Source organism: Bicyclus anynana, chromosome 13, assembly GCF_947172395.1.
Source record: "Bicyclus anynana chromosome 13, ilBicAnyn1.1, whole genome shotgun sequence".
Lineage (NCBI taxonomy): Eukaryota > Metazoa > Arthropoda > Insecta > Lepidoptera > Nymphalidae > Bicyclus > Bicyclus anynana.
In genome coordinates, this window is record NC_069095.1 from 5,669,031 (window position 1) to 5,690,751 (window position 21,721).

The 21,721-nt window shown below is 34.5% G+C and overlaps 1 protein-coding gene across 7 annotated transcripts in view; it reads left to right on the forward strand.

The window, feature by feature from the left end:
- Nucleotides 1-486: 486 nt before the first annotated feature.
- The window catches only part of LOC112046029 (cytosolic purine 5'-nucleotidase), a 34,066-nt gene continuing 12,831 nt past the window's right edge, over nt 487-21,721 (forward strand). Inside the window, exons 1-6 of one of the 7 annotated variants that reach the window (XM_024082494.2) lie at nt 487-650; nt 1,273-1,470; nt 17,733-17,806; nt 20,392-20,509; nt 20,647-20,742; nt 20,883-21,029. In XM_024082494.2, the coding sequence (XP_023938262.1) occupies nt 1,292-1,470; nt 17,733-17,806; nt 20,392-20,509; nt 20,647-20,742; nt 20,883-21,029 (614 nt within the window). In that variant the 5' untranslated portion in view covers nt 487-650; nt 1,273-1,291. Of the gene's footprint in view, nt 651-1,272; nt 1,471-2,359; nt 2,644-5,721; nt 5,862-7,232; nt 7,491-17,732; nt 17,807-20,391; nt 20,510-20,646; nt 20,743-20,882; nt 21,030-21,721 lie in introns of those variants that run through there. The other 6 variants (XM_024082503.2, XM_024082511.2, XM_024082520.2 and 3 more) reach the window with 6 other exon arrangements.

Consider the following 21,721-nt stretch of genomic DNA (forward strand, 5'->3'; position numbering starts at 1 on the left):
AATCGTTTTGATTACAAATTTGATAAAATTATGGTAGAAATACTTACAAATAAAACGTTACTCCATCTTTTACTAAACTAAAAGTTTTTGGTCGTTTTTTATGCCATTCAACTACGCAAACCGGCATTTTTAGGGAGCTCTTTACACGACGAAAATGATAACAACAATAAGACATCGATTACAGCAACAGTTTTTATAAACGCGTTCGATCATTGATTTTTGATCTTTGACAGAGGGGTAACAGTTTACGAGGCAGGTCCTTTCATTTCAATGGTCTAAGATTTGTACCGAATCGTAAATCTATTCCCGAACCCGAGATTTCCAAAATCAACTTCTAAAGAATGTTTATGTATTGTCCATTTAGCCATAAATTATTATGAATTAAATTAAATAGAAAATCTCTAAAAATTAGAAAAGCCCTATTAGAATTATTTATATTACCTCTGTGGCACGTATTTGAATTTTTTGACGTTTTCTTTTATTTTGTCTTTCATGAAATTTCAGAAGCAAAAGCATATTTTTCGCATGTCAGAATATTTTTCATTTCAGTTTCATTTTCACTAAGTATCAGTAGGAAAAACTATCTTTACGATTGCGTGACGCTCAGAATTCAGTTTCAGTTTATTTATTTAATTTGGCTGTAGCGTTTGGTAAGCGTTTCTTTAATTTTAATTATTATAATTTAAATTTTATATTAGTAGGGTTGTTATTGTAATTATTATCTATTTTTATTAAGTGTAGTAAGTATATTATTTTTTAGATAGGTAGTACTATCTAAAAAATAATATGTACAGCGATTTTGACTAAAGATATTTAAATTAAAATAGTGACTATTATTTATTATGTTTAGTTTGTGAAAAACTATTTTAATTATTAGATTCTACTATGGGTTTAGTGCCTACATAATAGGCCTTTTTTAGTAAATTTTGTGGTTCTACCATGACTGGAAATGAACTATTTTGATTTATATTTCAGAGTGAGGTTCACAGCTAACTAGTCAATAATTATATGGCTGTGACTTTATCCCTTTTTTCATATAATAATAATAATAATAATAAATAAATCTTTATTCACCAGAACTTCATATCCCAAAATTAAGTTGAAGCCCTGCCTCCTGTACTAGTTATTACTGTGTATGTAAAATTACTTTTAATAAAAATATATTATTTAATGAGGTTGAATTATTTTTCACAAACAAATACATGTCCAACAAAACTCTCTCTCTTTGTGTAAAATACCTAGATTTATTATTAATTTTTTGCATTGTTTTAGATGATTATTAATCTGGTGAATGGTGAACTGGTTTCAAGCCACTGCAAAATACCAAAAATTGTGTTGTTTTGGTTCACATAATTTAAGCTTTCAAAGATTTATTAATAAACCCTACAAAATGGAAGAGTGTGCTAATAAGGAATGTCTAAGTCAAGATCCAGTTTTATCGAAGAAATATTACCGTCGGGCTGAGCATAGGTAAGCATTACATACTCCTTTTATTTATTGAGTTGTATTTTAAGACATTAATGTTATCTATGGTCTAAGCTCTATGCCCTGCTATAAGCGTGGCCCTACCCTGGAGTGGGCCATTAAAATAGACTGAAAATAATAAATTCAAGACCTAGGGCCTGACCTTCAAACCAGGAAAATTGTTTTGGCTTAAGGTCAATCTAATATTAGAAAAAAATTTTGATCTGTGATAACATACTCGATTCTAGCATTATTTTCATAGAATGGAGTGAATTGTATTAAAATATTTAGTATATAAAATTAGATTATCTACTATATAAAAATAGATTATCTTCTGTATAAAAATAAGTCAGGTTTTTTTTCCTGATTCTATAACTCCAGTACGCACGAAACAATTTCCATGGTTTTGCATTCTTTGGATTTGCTTTCTTTGATGGTTTTGCTTTCTTTGGGCTCCATGAGGTTTATAGCAAAGAAAATTCAGGAAAAGGTAGGGTAGGGTAGTTGAAAGTTTACATAGAGTTTTACGCGGACGAGGTCGCGGGCGTCTGCTAGTTTTTATGTAATTTTTTTGAGGATTAGGGGAGGTAAAGGTCAGGTGATATATTAGTACCGTACAGCATAACAACATATACATTATGAAATCCTGGTGAATTCGGTACGAGGGTGATTACTAAAATATTCTTAATAATAAATTTATGACGCTCATTCGCTTAACGCTGCGAGATAAGGGCTATTATTATGATGAGCTTACATCAGAAACCGAACTGTGACCCGTCAAAATGTTATCATTAGCAATAAACAATATAACCGATCATTTGTTTAGTGTGTCGTGTGTTACATTGGCTGCTCGAGCCTTGAGTCGATCGGACGACTTCGGAACATCGGATATTTTACGTTAATTGTCAATATGCCGGATGAATTCGAGATCGCCTACCCGCTGTCGCCGTCATTAAGTCCGCATGAGATACGGGCGCGTGCCAACTCGGCGACTAAGCGTAAACCGGTCGTGTCATTCGTCGTCGGCGATGTTACGGTGGAGATACCCGACAAATCCATTGTAGGCATGGACAAACCGTTGACTAGAAGTGACAAAACTGATACGGAGTTGGACAGTTTCGCAGAGTCCCTCAGTACCGTGCACAGCACTTGGTTCGATAAGAGAGATCTACAGCATAGGTATGTAGAAATGCGTCGCGCTGTCATAGCAGATATAGTTTGTAAATATTTAACAAATGATAGAATATATCACGTGAATATATTATAAACTAAACAATAATGATAAATTGTATTGATGGTATATATGCGAGGCTAAGTTATGTATGTAATTTATGTATGCACTTACAACTACATATAATATAATACGTTTATGTATTTGTAATTCCAATTTGATGAGTCCCAAATCTATGTTTGTTGCGTTTAAATTTTCATGCACTTATAAATAAAAAATAATATAGAATTCCTAATATGTATAACAATAAGGTACCTATGGATATACCTAGGTAATCTTACCTTAGCTAAGCTAGTAGTCTATTAGATAATAGACGAATCAAACGGACATTTAAATGTAAATTTTAAACCACTGGGAAATTGGAAATCTATCTACGAGATACGAGGAACTATAGTCGTGAAATCTAAGATGAAGCCAACATGTATAAATCGTACGTCTACTGATGTTGGTAAATGACTTTGGCGCACATGATCGATTTAATATATAAACATATAAATCAACCACACTAACTTATTTATCTTAACATACTTATTTATTAAAAAAAAAAATAGCCAAATATTAAAAACATTACCAATATCCTCTTTTCCCATGTAACTCATATTATGTACTATGTTTGAGTGGTGGTGGTGGAATGCGATAGTAGTTTACCGGATGGGGATCGAACCCAGGATTTTTGGGATTTGAATACGACCCCTTAACCGTCCTTTCCCTAATGTCCCATCTCAACCACTTGATCTGTTACCACTTGACCAGATAATTACTTTTTTAGATTAACAACCAAATTATTTATTTCAAAATAAACCATTTCTTCGTTATCTGTTATTTATTTTGTTTTAACATAGGTGGGTACCTAATATTTTCAAGATTGAATGATAAAATAATCAGTCAAACTAAAATTAATCTTAAGTATATTTTATTCTCATATTTGCCTATCCTTAGTTATTTATCTTATTAGATGCCTATTAGAATAATATAAATAGGTTTTGATTTCAAAATTAGAACAAATTACGTCGTAGAAGCGAGCAAGGCGTTCCTTAAATCGAAGCGTGTGATTTAGATTACAAAACACAGCACACCATCGCGGATACAGTCTTAACAACTTTGTTGGCCTTCGTAACTCTTTCTAATATCTACGGTCCTGACAAACCTTTGTTTAATGCCACCTTCACTGGCTGTTATTATTACAAGTTTCTCTGCTAGATCGAATCAGAAATGAGGAGATCCGCAGAAGAACTATAATCACTGACATAGCTCAGCGAGTCGCGAAGCTGAAGTGGCAATGGGCAGGCTACAAAGTTCGCAGAGGCGATGGATGTTAGGTCCAATATGCTGGCGACTGTCTAATGGCCTAATGACCCCGCACCGGAAAGCGCAGGATTGTTCGACCCCGGACTAGGTGGACTGAGGACATCAAGTGTGTTGTAGGGAGTCGCTGGTTGCTGGCGGTTCGAAGCCGTTGTATTTGTAAGTCCATGCAAGAGGCCCATGTCCAGCAGTGGACGTCTATCGGCTGTTAATGATAATGATGATAGAGGCTCATCATTCAGCCAATTTTTTATAATACGAGTACATGAAGTCCATGAATTAAAAAAAAATCCAATTATTACATCATGCAATACCCATAATTAAATATTTTGTTGTTGTTTGAAGATGCGTCTTTGCGTGTTTTCATTATGATTCATGCTTTAATAACAATTTTTTTATCGCAGTCTTAATTTTAAATTCTTGCACTCACATCATATAGATAAAATCTTTGGAAACATCCCAATGATTTTCTCCAATTTCGTAAGCATGTATAATTTAAGGGCGATGTATTTGGCATGAGTTAAGATTAATTACAGTTTTACGACTGCTAATTTAGCAAATACACGGAACTAACATGAAAAATAGTGTAAACATTGACTTGTACTAGTGTAAACATTGATTTTAGTCACAGAATGCATAATTATGTACAATTTTTAGTCACATCGAATACGGGAAAATGTTGCTTAATTTATATGTTTAACATGGATTATTTACATTTCATAATTTAACGTCACCTTTTTCTATGGAATATTTATAATGATTCAATTGCTATTAGATATATCTTTTACAAAATGTTTCACAACATTATCATTTTATTTTTTTAAAAACAACTAAGATCTTCTATCTTCCTCTAAAATCAAGTGATTTATCTTAGTTAAAATTATTACTTGTATTTATTACCTGAGTACCTAATAATTGCCTTTTTGGATTTGTTATTGGTTTTTATTATATTTATCATTTACTAACAGAAGCTCGCGACTTCGTCATATTTCTTTTGACTTCAAATAACAGGTTTCTTTGCAGAGTTATCTCCTATAATACTTATATAAAACGAAACATTTATGTGTGTTATCTGTCTCTGAAAATTTTCATCCAGAACTGTTCAGCCGTTGCGTTGGGCCTTGATTGATTGAAAATCATCCATAAAGTAGTTAAGTTTCCTTATATTTTACAATTTTCCGTGTAGTTATCGTTCCGTAAGAATCTTCTGCAAAGTATTACAAAACATAAACTAAAAAAAATAATAAAATCGGTAAAGTCATTCTCAAACGATGACGTCTCCAAAGGAAATGAGCATTCATTTTTATACTCGTATAATATACAATATACATTTATGTGTATTGGCGGACCCGGTCAAGCTTCGCTTTGACTCGACCTTACAAATGCACCATACAAACTTCCATTCAGCTCTTCCACCCATTTTCTAACCCCCCACGGTTAGAAAGAGTCAAAGTAGCCAATGGCACTCCATCCTTTCAACTATCTCCACTTAAAAAATCACTTCAATTCGTCACTCTGTTTTGCCGAGAAAGACGGACAAACAAACAGACAGACCGACAGACTCGCAAACTTTCACATTTATAATATTAGTATGGATAAGTGAATATAGATAACATACATAGCAACCATAGGTGTTAACACGTTATAAGGAAGTGAATCAGCTGTTATACGCAGACGGTCGCGGGGGAGACGTTGTTGGGGATATCGCAGTGAAGTGACTCGTGAATGGGCGTCAGTAACGCTGTAGTGTAATGTCAGTATACGCGAACACGTCGTTCGGAAGGGTCCTTTGTTGAGGCTGATTATCACAAACCGACCTTATCGCGATCATCTACGTTGAGTGTTTGTTAAAGTATTAAAAGTACACATATTCAAAGCGCGAACAACACACGCCTCTGACCTATTAACACACCATTCGTGTTATATTCATACGTGTCAATTTTGTGCATTGCAAAATTTTAATGCGCCGTGTTTGTGTTTTTATCATTGTGTGTAACAAAGTTTGGGTTTGCTGTGTTTGAGTCACCTAAACTGAAACGCAGAATGTTGATATGTGTTTTTATTTGTGTATTGCCAAGGTCTCGTTGTTAGTGCGAGTTTCATCATAGTTTCATTGTTATCATGTTTTTTTTTATTTACTGTTAAATGGTCTTCAATATACAATATATATACAATATATTGCTTGATGACTTTTCTATTGTTGGTTAGGATTAATTTGTTACACTTAATTGGGTAGTTGTTCTTGTAAAACAAAATACATATTTGGTAATTGTTTTACTTTCGTTATTGAGTCATGTAGTAGATACATACACATCGTATTGCGTACTTATATACAGAAACATTTTCTGTGTGTAGCTTTGTGTAAATAACCTATTATGTTTATAAAACTTTATAAAATATTATAGCATATAGGTATGTTTAAAATTTTAATAACGTGCAGATTATTTCGATGCTTAAAATATTGCATTTATTATTACAGGGCTAAATGTAAACCAGTTTAGGAATTTAAATTGGATACAAGCGATATAACAGATTTTCCCTTTCTAGTAACTTGTGTTCTAGACTAGTAATGTTTGAAACACCGTGCCAACTTCGCAGGCTTATTTATTCAGAGAGGTAGTTTTGCATAATAAATGTATACCAGTATGTAATTTGTTTACAATTGCAAGAGTATTTACATTGATTGATTTTGTCGTTTTGACACACACTTTTAAAAGGTTGAAGATGTATATATTATATTTCAAGACCTTTAAATTTATACGTGAACTTAATGTGTTTAGTTTAAGTTTTTTGCTTAACTCAACCGTGACACCTATATACAATTTTATATTTAACACAATATGCCCAATAGGTGTGCAGGAAAATTACATATTGTATTACATATGTTATGCATAGGTACGTTCAGATATAAAAGTAATAAAATGAAAAATTAAATACACTTCTCAAAAAGCCCCCTGAAGCAACTTGTCAACTCTGTAGTAGAACTTCAAATTATAAAATTAATTATTATCTTTAGCTTAAAATGTAAAGTAAATACATAATTAGTAGTAAATACTATATCTACACATAACTCATACGTTACGAAGGTCAGATCACTGTGAGAGCAAGTTATTTTAACTTTGTTACTGTCAAGGATATCTACACAAATGCTTCCTGCATTAAATTAAATGGAAGTCTTTCATTCGAGTTCCATATTATTTAAGGAATCCTTATAGTTTTTGATTGAGTGACAGACGTTTAATTCAAAAGCTATCAAGGCTTCCTTTATTGGGTTTATTTGATATCTTATAGTCTTTGTCAATATTAGAGTTTGGTGAATTGAACTCTTTAGCTTTGAAATAATAAACAATAGCTCCAAGTTACAAGAGTGTAATGACATGAGGTACCACGAGGTCATGGCGAATGGTGCACCGGAAACGTCCTCTGACCCGGTAGTTACTAACGGATCATCATACGGCAAGGGAGACAGATACACAGCCGCACCTAATGAGTGAGTTACATATCTATTTTTACTTTGTCTGTATTTAGATATATCAGTGTTAAGTCAAGATTTTCCGAATGTAAAGGGTCTCATCGTCTTTTGATAAGTGTTGGATAGCTTATTCAAATTTTGTCCATGTCATTTGACATTAAGTACGAAAATGGTGAATCTATTTTATACATTTCGGCACTTATTAGAATTTGGTGTAAAAGACCCTTAGAATGTCAGAGGTGTCAGCCAAAAACAATATACATATTTGAAATAAAATATTTTCGCATTATTAAATTCAAATTCGTGTATTTCAAGTGGGTTTACTTTACTCTTGGTTCGCAAAGAAGATTTTCCTGAGAAACCTGCAAGAAACTCCGTAGTTGCTCTTTAAAAATAATCGCCATTCAAACTGTTACCTACTTTACTTATAATATTACTTATTACATCTTGTGTGATTCTCGTTAATACAAGTTGCATTCCACATCCTATTATTTCTGAGAAATGTTAATTATTATTTTTATAATCACAAACGAGTTACATGGAACTGGAATACCAAATGACAGTGTAATTAGGCCGGCTACTGGCGATCAAGTCAGTAGGGCTGATCCGACTTCACGTCGGAACAGCTTCTTACTTTATACCAAGCTCAGGTTCGTTCGTGCATTGAGTATTGTTCCCATTTAAGGGATGGATCAGCCAAATACCAGCTCGCTGCTTTGGATTCAGTAGATCACCGAGCTAGGAGGCTAAACGGTTACGATACCTATCTAACACAAAATTGCAAACGTTGAAGCATCGCCGAAATGTTGCCTGTCTGTCGATTCTCTGCAAGATTTATTTCGGAGAGTGAGTACAGAATTTTTTCGATCTAGTTGTTCCTCCTTCATCGCAGTATTCTGCATCCATACGTAGTTGATTTCCCATGGAGGTGTTTGGCTCTTCATTCCTGATTCATACTGCTAGCTCATTGAATGCCCTGTCAGCTTTCGTTTTCCTTTCCCTACTATCTACAATATGGGTATTTTCAAGTCAAGAGTTAACAGTCACCTTCTTCAGTCAGGCTTGTTTGCAGCAAAGCGCTGGCCTATAATTATAAATAAAGTCAGATAGTTTTGTTTATACATACCTATTATTATCTATCTCACAACAATTTCTTCCGGCTACTGATTCAGTTGAGTGTAAACAATACGAGTGACCCACGGTGTTGTATTACAGATAGCCACATAGATGAAATGTCAACATAATGACTGGTAGCAAATATAATGTAATTGCCGGGAGCAAAATCATACTAATAAGTGTTCAGTTTCATATACTAATAATAAAAGTGCGGAAGTAAGTTTTTCTGTTTGTTACCTTTATACGGCTTAGCCGATGAATCGATTTGGATGAAATTTAGTGTAAACGTAAATTGGAGCTTGCAGCAGAACATAGGTTAATATTTATCCCGGATAAATCCATGGTTCGCGCGGTTTTGTAAAAACGAACGGAGTGGCTAATGTCATATAAATAGGATGTGGGGAGCCGCAACCTCATTCGCAATATTTCACCCAACATTTGACACTTAAAATTATTTCTAGATGACTGGAAGTGGAATGGAAAGCGTTCGCTGGAATTATGTACCCTCGTAGTGACATTGATCTTGTAATAAGCATGTATATGTCTCAGGGAAATTATAAAAACAGCGATTTGATGAAATCTATGTTTCTACGCCGGTTGATTCTTCATAGGCGTAGTAAATGCAGAATGAAAACTATACCACTTAGGAGTACTCATTACCTTCTAAGTATTGTTTTCTGTCTTTTCTTCTTATGTAATGGTTTTTATTGTTTAGCCTTCTTTTATTTGTTTTCTCTTGTTATTGTGTAAGTATTGAGTGTAACAAATATGTGTTTAAAAGGGGTTAGGATTTGTATATTTTTAAATTGATACAGGTCTGGTTTCCGCCGATGCTAGGTATCGCCTAGTTTATAATTTAGCGTTCCGGTATGATGCCGCGTAGAAATCGTCAGTCGGTCAGACTTATAGGTTGAATAATCTTGTACCTACACTAAGCCCGTTTCCATCTTAGACTGCATCGTCTTCGTCACATAACACCACCAGGTATGGTCGCAATCAAAAGCTAATTTATCATCAATATGCCACTATCTGTCTGTGAGTTCATTATAAATGGGTTTCTCAAGTTTTTTACTCAATACTAAAATCAGGCTAATCTCTGGGGTTTTCATGGAACTTTTACTGGAAGTTATAGGAGGATACTGAGAAACATAAAGGCATTATACTAGGCTGGTATTATATTATTATCATTAGGCTACTTTCAAATAAGATTTGTGAAAAAGCGTGCGAAGACGCAGACGTCAGCTAGTTGGCTATTAAAGAAAAATCCTTGTTTTCATCAATTTCCTGCAACATAGGAGTATGTATATAATTATTCTAAAGCCAGATGCACGAAGTCAATGTTTACAACACGGATGTGCGTCTTCGATGTCATATTCTCTAGGTAGGGTTATTAATCGGATGCTACACCCACTGGCGCCGATGTTTAAATCCGTAGTATCACCTGGCCTGACGCGCAATACCAATGACATCTGCATTATAATATGTTCCGAAACGAAAATAAAAATTCGTGTCAAGACCAATACACTTAATAATTTTATTATTCAGTGCATTTATTTAGGTAAACTGCATGCTATATTTTGATTTCGTAAATTGCTTGAGACCTGCGTTCTTTTATGTTGTTCAATCCAAATATTTTTAGTATGTGTATCTACATCTAGATTATGTGTATACCTATTATGCCGTAGGTATAATATATGCCGTGTATAGTATAAGTATATTAAGACAAATACATATTTAAATATGTATTGTCTTTTATTACAAGTGGAGAAAAGTAGCCATTTGCATTTCATTGCTGATAGGGAGTTTTTAAGCTATCATGAGAAGATTTCAGCTCTCAGATTCTTTAATCTGTGGGTTTTTTTGAGTAGTAAAACTCTTAGGACAAAATCGAGCATGGGAAGTATTAGGTCACGGTCGTGCTTATAATTGTAGTATTGTTTTGGTACGAGTAGGTACACACTAATACATTTTTTGGCCGTGGATTACATATTATTGTTCATTTGCATTATTCGCTCGTAATATATTTTTTCATTTTTTTTTTGTATTTAATAACTTCACGAGACTTTTACATGTTTTCGACTGTGTTTTCATCCCTCTGGGAAAACCACAGCATTGATCTTACAAGTCTTTCTTTCAGTTACAGTTCTTTCTTTTGTATGTTTTGTTAATTTTTAAAATATCAATTAGTTTTAAGATATTACATAAAACCAAACCAAATTTTTATTGAGTGACACCTTGCTCTTTGTTTTCCGTGATTGATAAATAAAGTTAGCGTAAATATAGCATTAAGTAGGCACTAGACGAATAAGATCTGCTGGCCTGTTCACTAACTTTGAGTAACTTTATTGGATAGGTATACTCGTACACGAAAATTTCTATTTGTTAGTGATTCTGATGTCACTTGATTTCGTCATATTATTGCTAACAGATCAAAATTAATAATCAACATGTTCGACATTGTGATTTCCGTTAATAATAGATTTTGCGGAATACGAAAAATGCGGTTGTTGTTGATTTGATGCTGATTAGTGATTATTAATAGAACTAAGTTAGTGAATAGACCAGCTTGTGGGCAATTTTCTTGTTTGTTATCGTCACATTCCAATGTATTCTGCTTATTAAGAGCTAAATTAGTTTTGGGTTAATTACAAAGCGAAACGCCGTTTCTATTGATGGTAAAGTACGCAATGTACGCTGCTAACTGCTATGCATTGAGGTCGAGCCAGAGTTTATTTACATAAATTTTCTGTTACGGTTGCGTCTACATAACTCGTTTGAATATATTACTAGACAAACGTCATTATTTATTAGTGTACAGCTTGTTCGATTACCTACTTATAGTAATTTTCTCGACTTTATATTGTCACCTTACATATTTGTCACACCTACTCTGTTATACGAAAGTGCTTCGTGCGTCATTCATATTCATGACACTAATTGTAGGAAAATTTCGTAAAACAGTGTTATAACAGTATTAGACATTAACGATTTATGGTAGGCGTCCACTTTTCCACAATATACGTATAGACGCATCGCATCAAACGGATTTTTAATTTTACGGTAGATTCGTGGGATCAGTGGACGCACCTGTAATATGACTTTATATACAATTAATATATATATTTAGGGTTGCCAGCTCGCTAAGTCTGATAGCCGGACAGACTAGTCAGTTTGGCCGGACACTCTCATACTGACACATTATTGAGGAATTTGTGTCCCTGTAGGTATAGTACTATAAATTATAAATATTGTTATACTATTATTATAAATATTGTCAAATTCTAATTGAATATAAACAAAATCTAACCAGTTTTAGTACCTAATTTATTATTAATCATTCAAATAAAGTCATTAGTATAAGTTTTGGCCGGATACGCAATCAAATACCCTAACTATGGTCCGGCTTTATCGGGACGCCTGGTAAAGCTACTTATAATAATGATGAGTCCGATATATACGATGCAGATATTATGTAGACGCCTACCATTAGTAATTTTTCTAGTTTGCCCTTCGTATCGGTATTTCGCTATGTATACTAATATGTGTCACTGGAGATTCCTTTTGTTGTTTTCATGAATGATCTCAACTACTTACATACCTGGTATTTCAACATTGTAGTTCTTTGTTTACACGCTCGTGACTTGCGGTTTCGGTTTGATACTCGTATCGTATCAAACGTTCATGTGTAGAACAACATATTATTAAAGAAAAGAAAAAAATATATATATTTTACACACACACACACACACACATGTTATGCTACGCTAGTGGTGAATCCACCAGCGCAGCGCTGGTCTTCCGTGGGGCCATGCGGTGACGCAGGCGGAAAAAACTAGAATAAGTGTTACTTAACAATAATTCTTTTCACATTTCTCGGAGCCTATTCAATACATATAAACAAACAATAAAATATTTCCTGTTTATAATATTAGTAGGTACAGATTATTTTAATTACGGCGCTATTGCCTAATAATTGCGCGTAATTACTCATATTTAACTGATAGCTTGAAGCGCAGTTTTATTCGACCCCCCACTAGACCGAAGACATTAAGCGTGTTGATGTCTTCGATCAGGGAGCCGCTGAATGTTGGCGGAAACCTATGCCCAGCAGTGGACAGTCCATCGGTTGTTAATGATGATTTGATGATGTTGAACTGATAGCCAATAAGTTGCATATTAGTTCAGTGGTTATTCTGTTCGTCTGCTATTTAAAATTTCTGGGCCCCTAGGGCGAAAAATCTCGAGCCTTTTTTCGTTTTATGAAATCTAAATCAGCTCGGAGTTGGAAGCTTAGTAGCACTGGTTCACTAACGTGTAACGTTGATTATTCTTTATGTCATTGTATTGACTTTAGTACAGACTAGCTGACGTCGCGCGGTTTCACCCGCGTGGTTCCCATCCCCGTAAGAATACGGGAATAATATATAGCATATAGCCTTCCGCGATAAATGGGCTATCTAACACTGAGAGAATTTTTCAAATCGGACCAGTAGTTCCTGAGATTAGCGCGTTCAAACAAACAAACAAACAAACAAACTCTTCAGCTCTATAATATTAGTATAGATGAGACAGACACCGTTAATGAGCTTATAATTTCAAAAAAGTTGATGTTTTGTTATTCGCCCGCTATCCTGCATTGGAGCATCGTGGTGGGTCTAAGATCCCCACTCATATCATCATATCAGTAACATGCCACTGCAAAACATTTTTTTTTATTCTTTACAAGTTAGCCCTTAATTACAATCTCACCTGATGGTAAGTGATGATGCAATCTAAGATAGAAACGGGCTAACTTGTTAGGAGGTGGATGAAAATCCACACCCCTATCGGTTTCTACACGACATCGTACCGGAACGCTAAATCGCTTGGCGGTACGTCTTTGTCGGTAGTAACTAGCCACGGCCGAAGCCTCCCACCAGCCAGACCTAGACCAATTAAGAAAACCTCAATCGACCCAGCCGGGGATCGAACCCAGGACCTCCGTCTTGTAAATCCACCGCGCATACCACTGCGCCACGGAGGCCGTCAAAAATGTCTGCTGATGATGATGATGATTAATGATTTACAATTTCGTGTAAATAATTGTTGTTATATCGCATGTACGTTCCAATTAAAATTGATAATTATCAAGTCACCAATTCCAGGAACTTCAATGACCATGATATGACTTATAGAGGTGTTATGTGGATTACTAGACAATATACGAGTATCTACTGGTCACTAGGGTTTTCATTGTCTAACTGATTTCCAAACTGCGCACGACATTGCGTGTTACCTACTTTTTCGAAAACCAGAAAACATTCTATTTCAATTAGCATCTAACATTGAAATTAAATAAACATTACATAAGAAATTACTTTGATAAACATTATATATTACTATTACTATTACTCTTCAACATACCTCGCTCTATCACCTGTATGCAGATGATCTCCAAATATATGCTCAGTCCAAACTGGCTGATTTACCCAATGCAATAGATGCCATAAATAAAGATTTAGATTGTATAGTGCAATGGAGTAAGGCTTATGGCCTTAAAGTCAATCCGTCTAAAACCCAAGTTATTATTATAGGCAGTCACAGTTTGGTTGCACGTATTGACTGGGATAATATTCCATACGTAATCTTTGATGGAACGCGTGTGCCATTTAGTGACACGGTTAAAAATCTCGGAGTTACTTTTGACAAGTATTTCACTTGGGCCCCTCAGGTAAGCAGAGTAAGTGGGAAGGTGTTTGCATCCGTGGGGTCACTTCGTAGGTTACGAAACTTCCTTCCTTTATCTACTAAAATTGCGCTTGCACAATCTCTCCTGTTACCAATTCTCGATTACGCGGACACTTGTTATCTAAATTTGAGTGAAGAATTACTGGATAAACTTGAGCGCATTCAGAATGTTTGTATAAGATTCATATTTGGACTTCGCAAATATGACCATGTTTCCGAATTTCGCGAAAAACTCAAGTGGCCCTCGATCCGCCTTCGCAGGAATACTCACATTCTGTCTTTTTTGTATAATGTCCTGTTTAATCCTACGACTCCGATTTATTTAAAAGAGCGTTTTAGCTTTCTAAGTGATACTCACTGTCGCTCCCTTCGCTCTGAAGACAACCTAATCTTAAAAATTCCTTCCCATAATACTTCCTTCTATTCTAAATCCTTTTCTGTTAAAGCTGCTCGGCTCTGGAATTCATTGCCCTTAGACATTCGGCGTGCCCAATCTCTAACCTCTTTCAAACGGCTGGTAAACATGCACTTTTTTCCTCCCTGATCTTTTAATTTAACTTATTAATCCAAATTACGCTTGTATGTGTATTATGTTTATTTATTATTATTTTTGAATTATTTTGTTTATTTATTTTTCTTTTGTCTTCCCTTAGATGCCGTCTTGTTTTTATGTTTTGCAGGTTTTCATGTATGTATGTATGTATGTATGTGTGTATGTATGTATGTATGTATGTATGTATGTATGTATATATGTATTTCTTTGTATATATGTATGATGTAGTTAAGTATAGTCTATGTATTATTATTATGTATTATTGCTTAATATTTATGTATTTAAATTACTTAACTTTTCTTATTTTTTGTGTGCGTATACCCGAATCGGTGCTTACGTTTTTTTTTTTTCTCTTCCACAGTGGTTGTCTGGAAGAGATCGCTCTTTAGCGATAAGACCGCCATTTGTACATTAGTTTCTAAGTGTTATTATAAGTTATTGTTTATTTTTGTTTTTAATGTACAATAAAGTATATTTCTTCTTCTTCTTCTTCTTCTATATTAACACATTGCAGATCGAGATATAGACGGGAAATCTATTCGTATTTTTTGCACGTAATTTACATGATAAATGTTATGTATTGTAACCATTGTAAGCAATAGCATTGTTATGAAAGTGATAAGCTAAATGAGTTGGCTGATCTCATCTGATGGGTAGTGTTCATCGTTACAATGTATTTAAAAGCGGGCTAACCTAGATGAGTGTCAAATCCATTTATTCAAGTAAGTAAGTATCATTAACAACTTAATAATCATATTCGGCTCACGGGTTGGGCTAATAGTCCACCACGCTAGTCCAATGCGGATTGACAGACTTCACACAGACTTCAGACGTAGAGAATTAAGAAAATTCTCTGGTATGCAAGCTTCCTGAAGATGTTTTCCTTCAACGTTTGAGACACGTGATATTTAATGCACATAACTAAAAAATTTGAATTGTAAAATCATACTCTAATTCAGAATTTTAAATGTATATGCATTGTTTGATAATGATTGTTAACTAGCTGTATGATCTACTCGTATCTAATAAATAAAGTGGACTATAAATGATTTCTAATTAATCAAGACGGGGTTGCCAAATTTACTCCAAATAAATCAAAATATGATTTGTCAATAATATATGTACTTATGAAGATACTAGTAACATCTGCTTGCAAAGTTACAACTGTCACAAAGTCCATCAAAAAAGGCAAGACATTAGTCCGAACCCCCCTTCTGTTTTTACACGACAACATACCGGAACGCTAAATCGTCTTTGGCGGCAGGGTGGTTACTAGCCACGGCCGAAGCCTTCCACCAACCAGACCTGAACCAATTAAGAAAAGCTGCCGGGGATAGAACCCAGGACATCCGTCTTGTAAATCCACTGCGCTTACCACTGCGCCACGGAGGCCGTCAAAATCTCTAATTTAGATATAATGTTTATCCATTCTATGTTTAATAACGATTGTTAACTAACTGTATGATCTAAAACGTTTCTAATAAATAAACGTGGACTATAAATAAATTCTAATTAATCAAGACCGGGTTGCAAGATTTGTCATTCGCATGTGTACATAAAAAGAAAGATAGCATTGGCTTGCAAAGTTGCAACTGTCAAAAAATCCATCAAAAAAGGCAGGTCATTAGTCCGAAAAAAATATTCAGTTGCCAGGTAGAAATATAGGCAGACAACTAGCGCAGTGTATAGGTGGTATTGTAAAAATAGCTGACAGGGAATGAATGTTGGGAGAACAACAGACATTAGACATAGGTGCAATGGAATCTAGACCATATTGTAGTGTGCGAAGCTTTACTGAACAGAACATGAAGATAATTAAACTCGTTACAATATCATTACAAACGTTAAATATTGCGCAAGTATTCGTAATTTTAAAAAGAAATTACCGCTTGACCGATAATACTATAATCGTTAGATACCCAAGGTAAGCCGATTGAACGATTGTCTATTGATAATTATCTGTAGAGATTAATGCTGAATGAACATATTATAATTTGATAATTTAGCATTCCATAATCACGCCTACATGTTTACTTATCAAAACTATTGATAAGGTAGGTCTTGGTTAGATGACAATTTTGTATTATAATTTTGAATTTTAGGTTTAAAAAAGTTAAATATGACCTTATAAGTCTAAGCTAAAATTGCGCCTTCAATATTAAAATAGAGAACAAAACTACGCTTTTCAGAAAGTTCAGTGTTGCTTGACCCTCATGGTGGACTGATGACATCAAGCGAGTCGCAGAGATTCGCTAGATGCAGGCGGTTTAGGATCGTGGTGTTTGGAAGTTCCTACAAAAGGCCCATGTCTTGTAGTGAACGTACATCGCCTGATATGATGATGAATATTAAGATAGTCCTGCTGGCCTATTCACTAATTTGGTCTTTATTAACAACTTATTAAAATAGACATCAAATCATCTATATAATTAATTAATCATCTGATAAATGTCATCTACTTTAAGCAGGGTAATTCAACTTTGACGTATGTTAGTTGACATAATTATACTAAATTGAGATTCTATGTAACAAAATGTCATCCGGTGCTTATTGACAACCCTTCGTGAATATACAGTAGGTAGATGACATCCAACAAAACATACCATTCAGAAAGTGTTATTTTATTTACTAAAAATCCAATGCTTATCTTTGATTTTTAATCTTTGAATTTCTAATTCAGTTTATACCAGGAAAAGTGTGTAAAATTTCACTGCCTACTTAAGGAAGTGAAAATGCATTTGCGCAATCTCTAGTACTAAGTATGTTCCGTGGGAGGGTGTACCATTATCACAGAATACATGAATACTAATACCGCTATGTAAATGAGGTCGCATATATATTATAAAAAAGTTATTTTGTTACAGGATATTCGTGAACAGATCTCTACATTTAGAAAATGTTAAGTTTTACGGATTTGACATGGACTACACATTGGCGGGTGAGTTAAGAACTTATTTTCAATTTTCTATTTTCAAGATTTTTGTGACGAGAGGTCCTGGATTCGATTCCCAGTATGGTTTCGGCCATGGCTAGTTACCACCCTTAGCGGGAAGACGTACCGCCAAGCGATTTATACATAGGTATACATACTGGTACGATGTCGTGTACAAACCGTCAGAGATATGGGTAAACCCGCTTTCAAGTAAATCCGCTTCCATCTTAGACTGGATTGTCACTTAACATCAGGTGAGATTGTAGTCAATAATAAAAAAAAAATGAAAATATTTGCCATATATTTTTTAATATGACCAATTTTTCCGTTCCCGTCCAATCTGTTGGACAGACAATGTTAGAAGTGGATACCATAATTATAGTATAATACTAATACCAGTAGTAGGTATAATAGTTGTTGAGTGGTCATGTGTTTGATCCCCAAACCCATGACCACTCAACAACTATTATACCTATATCTGGTATAGAAGAAAGGCTAATTCATTTTGATTGGAGACGTGATATTTAATTTCCTAAAATGCACATAACTGAAAAATTGGAGGTGCATAACTGGTTTGCCTAGTGGCAGTTTTCAATGTTTTCATACTGTGACGATCGCGTAACCGTAAACGTGAATTTCTAAGGAATTGAAACAGCGAAATCTAGTGGCACTACTGCACAACTGTTTTAATCTATACTAATCCATACTAATATTATACAGCTGAAGAGTTTTTTTGTTTGAACGCGCTAATCTCAGAAACTACTGGTCCGATTTATCGAGAAAGGCTGTATATTATCCCCGTGTTCTTACGGGAACGGAAACGGAAACCACGCGGGTGAAACCTCGCGACGTCAGCTAGTTCCTTGGAAATTCGCGATACGGTCACGCGATAGTCACAGTATGAAAACATTTAAAACTGCCACTAGGCACTCTGATTCGAATTTACGCCCTCCGAATCGAATGCAGAGGTCATATCCACTGGGCTATCACGACTCTCTATTATTAAAGGATAATTATTACCTTCTATTCCCATATCCCTTATAACCAACCACAGGAATGTGATCTGCGCGGATAAAACCGCGGGGCAGAGCTGGTTATAATATACTTGTTTTTGTAAATGTCATTGAACTTGTACCATTACAATGTCATCTCAATATTTTGTATACATTTTTCGAATATAATGAATAACATACCTACTCAGTAACGAGCTACACGTGAAAATGACATGTTAACTTTTTTATCTACAATGTGGTTTGTTCTTGTTGCTAACTGATATGATTGATTATTAATTAAAATGTTGAGTTTTACACACGGCTTTTACTACTTATCTGATAGTACTGAACTGAAAATGTTAAACATGTTAGCCCTTGACTACAATCTCATCTGATGGTAAGTGATGATGCAATCAAAGATGGAAGGCGGAAGCGGACTAACTTAATCAGAGATGGATGAAAATCCACACGTCTTTCGGTTTCTACACGACATGGTGCCGGAACACTAAATCGCTTGGTGGTAGGGTGGTAACCAGACCTGGACCAATTAAATAAACCTCAATCGGCCCAACCGAAGATCGAACCCAGGACCTCCGTCTTGTAAATCCATTGTACATACCTGCGCCACACAGGCCGACAAAAGCGTGTTTTTGATGGGTTGAAATGAAGCCTGAATGCCTATTACAATATTTTGGTTTTCGGCACCTATTTCAGTAGATATGTGGATACTCACGTAGCTTTCCCACTAATAACTCACTGTAATACTAGTAATATAGAGGCGAAAGTTTTTATAAGGGTGTATGTCTGTTTGTGTCACGTTCCAACGACTGATTTGGCTGAAATTCGGAATGGAGATAGACTATACCCTGTATTTAAATAGATTCACATAGGCTTCTATTTGTTTCAATAAAACTCTCCGCGCAATAGTAAAGCTAACATCCATCCAAACAGTTATATAATAATATGTACCTAACAGCAAGGTAAACATCCATAATGAGCCCAATCTTTAAAAAAACGAATGGAGTAATAAACAAGTATTACTTAATCTGTGAAGCGTAGATAACATAATATTGCGTAAGGTGAAATTATGTGTTTGACCTTCTTAATATATACGTAGTCATTCTTAAGATCAAGTTTATTACAAACGAGTTGCGTTTCAACTTTTCAATATATCTTATATTATAGCAAATTCATACTAAATCATAAAATTAAAATAAATCTAGTAAAGTTAAAAATTCAAAGCATTAAAAAGTATTAATGGAATATAGCTGAATGACAGAGTTTCTTACTCTGTCATTCAGTGAAATAATAGAAGGTTGTGGTATAAAAGAAGTAGTAACTAACATCGAGACGAATTTAATTTGTAGAATTTTTAGGCACGTAGAAAGGTTGAATGGTGAGGTTGAATCGAAATGTTGGTACTCGGAAGGAAGGTTAAGGTTAACGTTTTTGGACGTCGATGATTGGAAATCCAAAATATCATATTAATAAAGTATATTATTATGCTTAGAAGTCAAAAATTATATATATAGCATTAATGTTGAATTACACCTTTAAAGATTTTAAAGAAGAACTAAATTAATTAATTTTATTTTTTAGAGTACAAATCGCCCCAATATGAAACATTAGGATTCAACTTAACCAAAGAAAGACTGGTGCATAAGGGCTATCCACAGGAAATATTAGAATTTGAATATGATCCATCTTTCCCAGTTAGGTAAGTGATTATGATTGAAATTATTGAAAAATCTTAGAGAAATAATTTATTTAGATAGTGAAATATATAGAATTTGAAATATTTATTTTATTAATTACTATACTTATTAAACATTTACATTTTTTATTTTATTTCAGAGGTCTTTGGTTTGACACATTATATGGAAATTTATTGAAAGTAGACGCGTATGGCAACATTCTAGTATGTGTACATGGATTTGAATTTTTAAAACAGTATGTATTTTCAGTGTAATCGTATTTATAAACAATATTAAATCTTTTTTAACATCTGATCCCATTTCTTTTGAACAGTGTAATATATTTTTTTAAAGAAAACCAAGTGAGTGTTATATTTTTGGTTTTGTTTATTTCAGCTCCCAAGTATACGAATTGTATCCAAACAAATTCTTAACTCTCGACGAGTCTAGAGTGTATGTATTGAATACGCTGTTCAATTTGCCGGAGACCTATCTAATCGCGTGCCTCATAGATTTCTTTACAAATTCTCCACAATATACACGGTAAGTGGCCTACTCGTATGTAGTTATCTGCTTCCCACAAAACACTTGTTTATCGGACAATATGTTTGTTCGTGGAACACGTTACTCATTGTAAAAGAAGTTGAATGTCTGACGTTTCTGTCTAGGAATTAAATGTATTATTTTATTGATATAGGTACTTGCTGATATAGATGAAGGACCGGTTTCGCCACCTTCTGATAGGTCTTACTTTGGAATAAGCCAGGACAAAACTAGGGAATAAATTGTCCAAAACTTATCAAAAGTCTTATTTATTTAATAATTTGTTTTTATAGTAAGAGTATACAAAGCATTTCATTTATCGTCATCTCCTTTCCCTTATCTCTTAAGTGGGGTCGGAAAAATATGTCAATCTTTTTCAATCGTCTCTATTATTCGTCCACACATCCTCCACTCCCTTCACACACATGTCCTCTTTCACATACTCCAGCCATCTCTTCTTTGACCTTCCTTTCCTCTTATGTCCTTCCACTTGCACATTCAAAAATCCTTTTTCTTGATTTGACATATTTCTTTAGTGATTTTCGTGTCCGATCGCCTGCCTGATGTCAACCCTCCTTGGAAATCCTTAGTGTTGTGGGTTTTTCGATCCGCCGAACCTTTTGGTTCAATGGCTACTTGGTAGATGGCCCCTCGTCGGAATGTGGGTGGGAAGAATGTGTTATATTGTTACC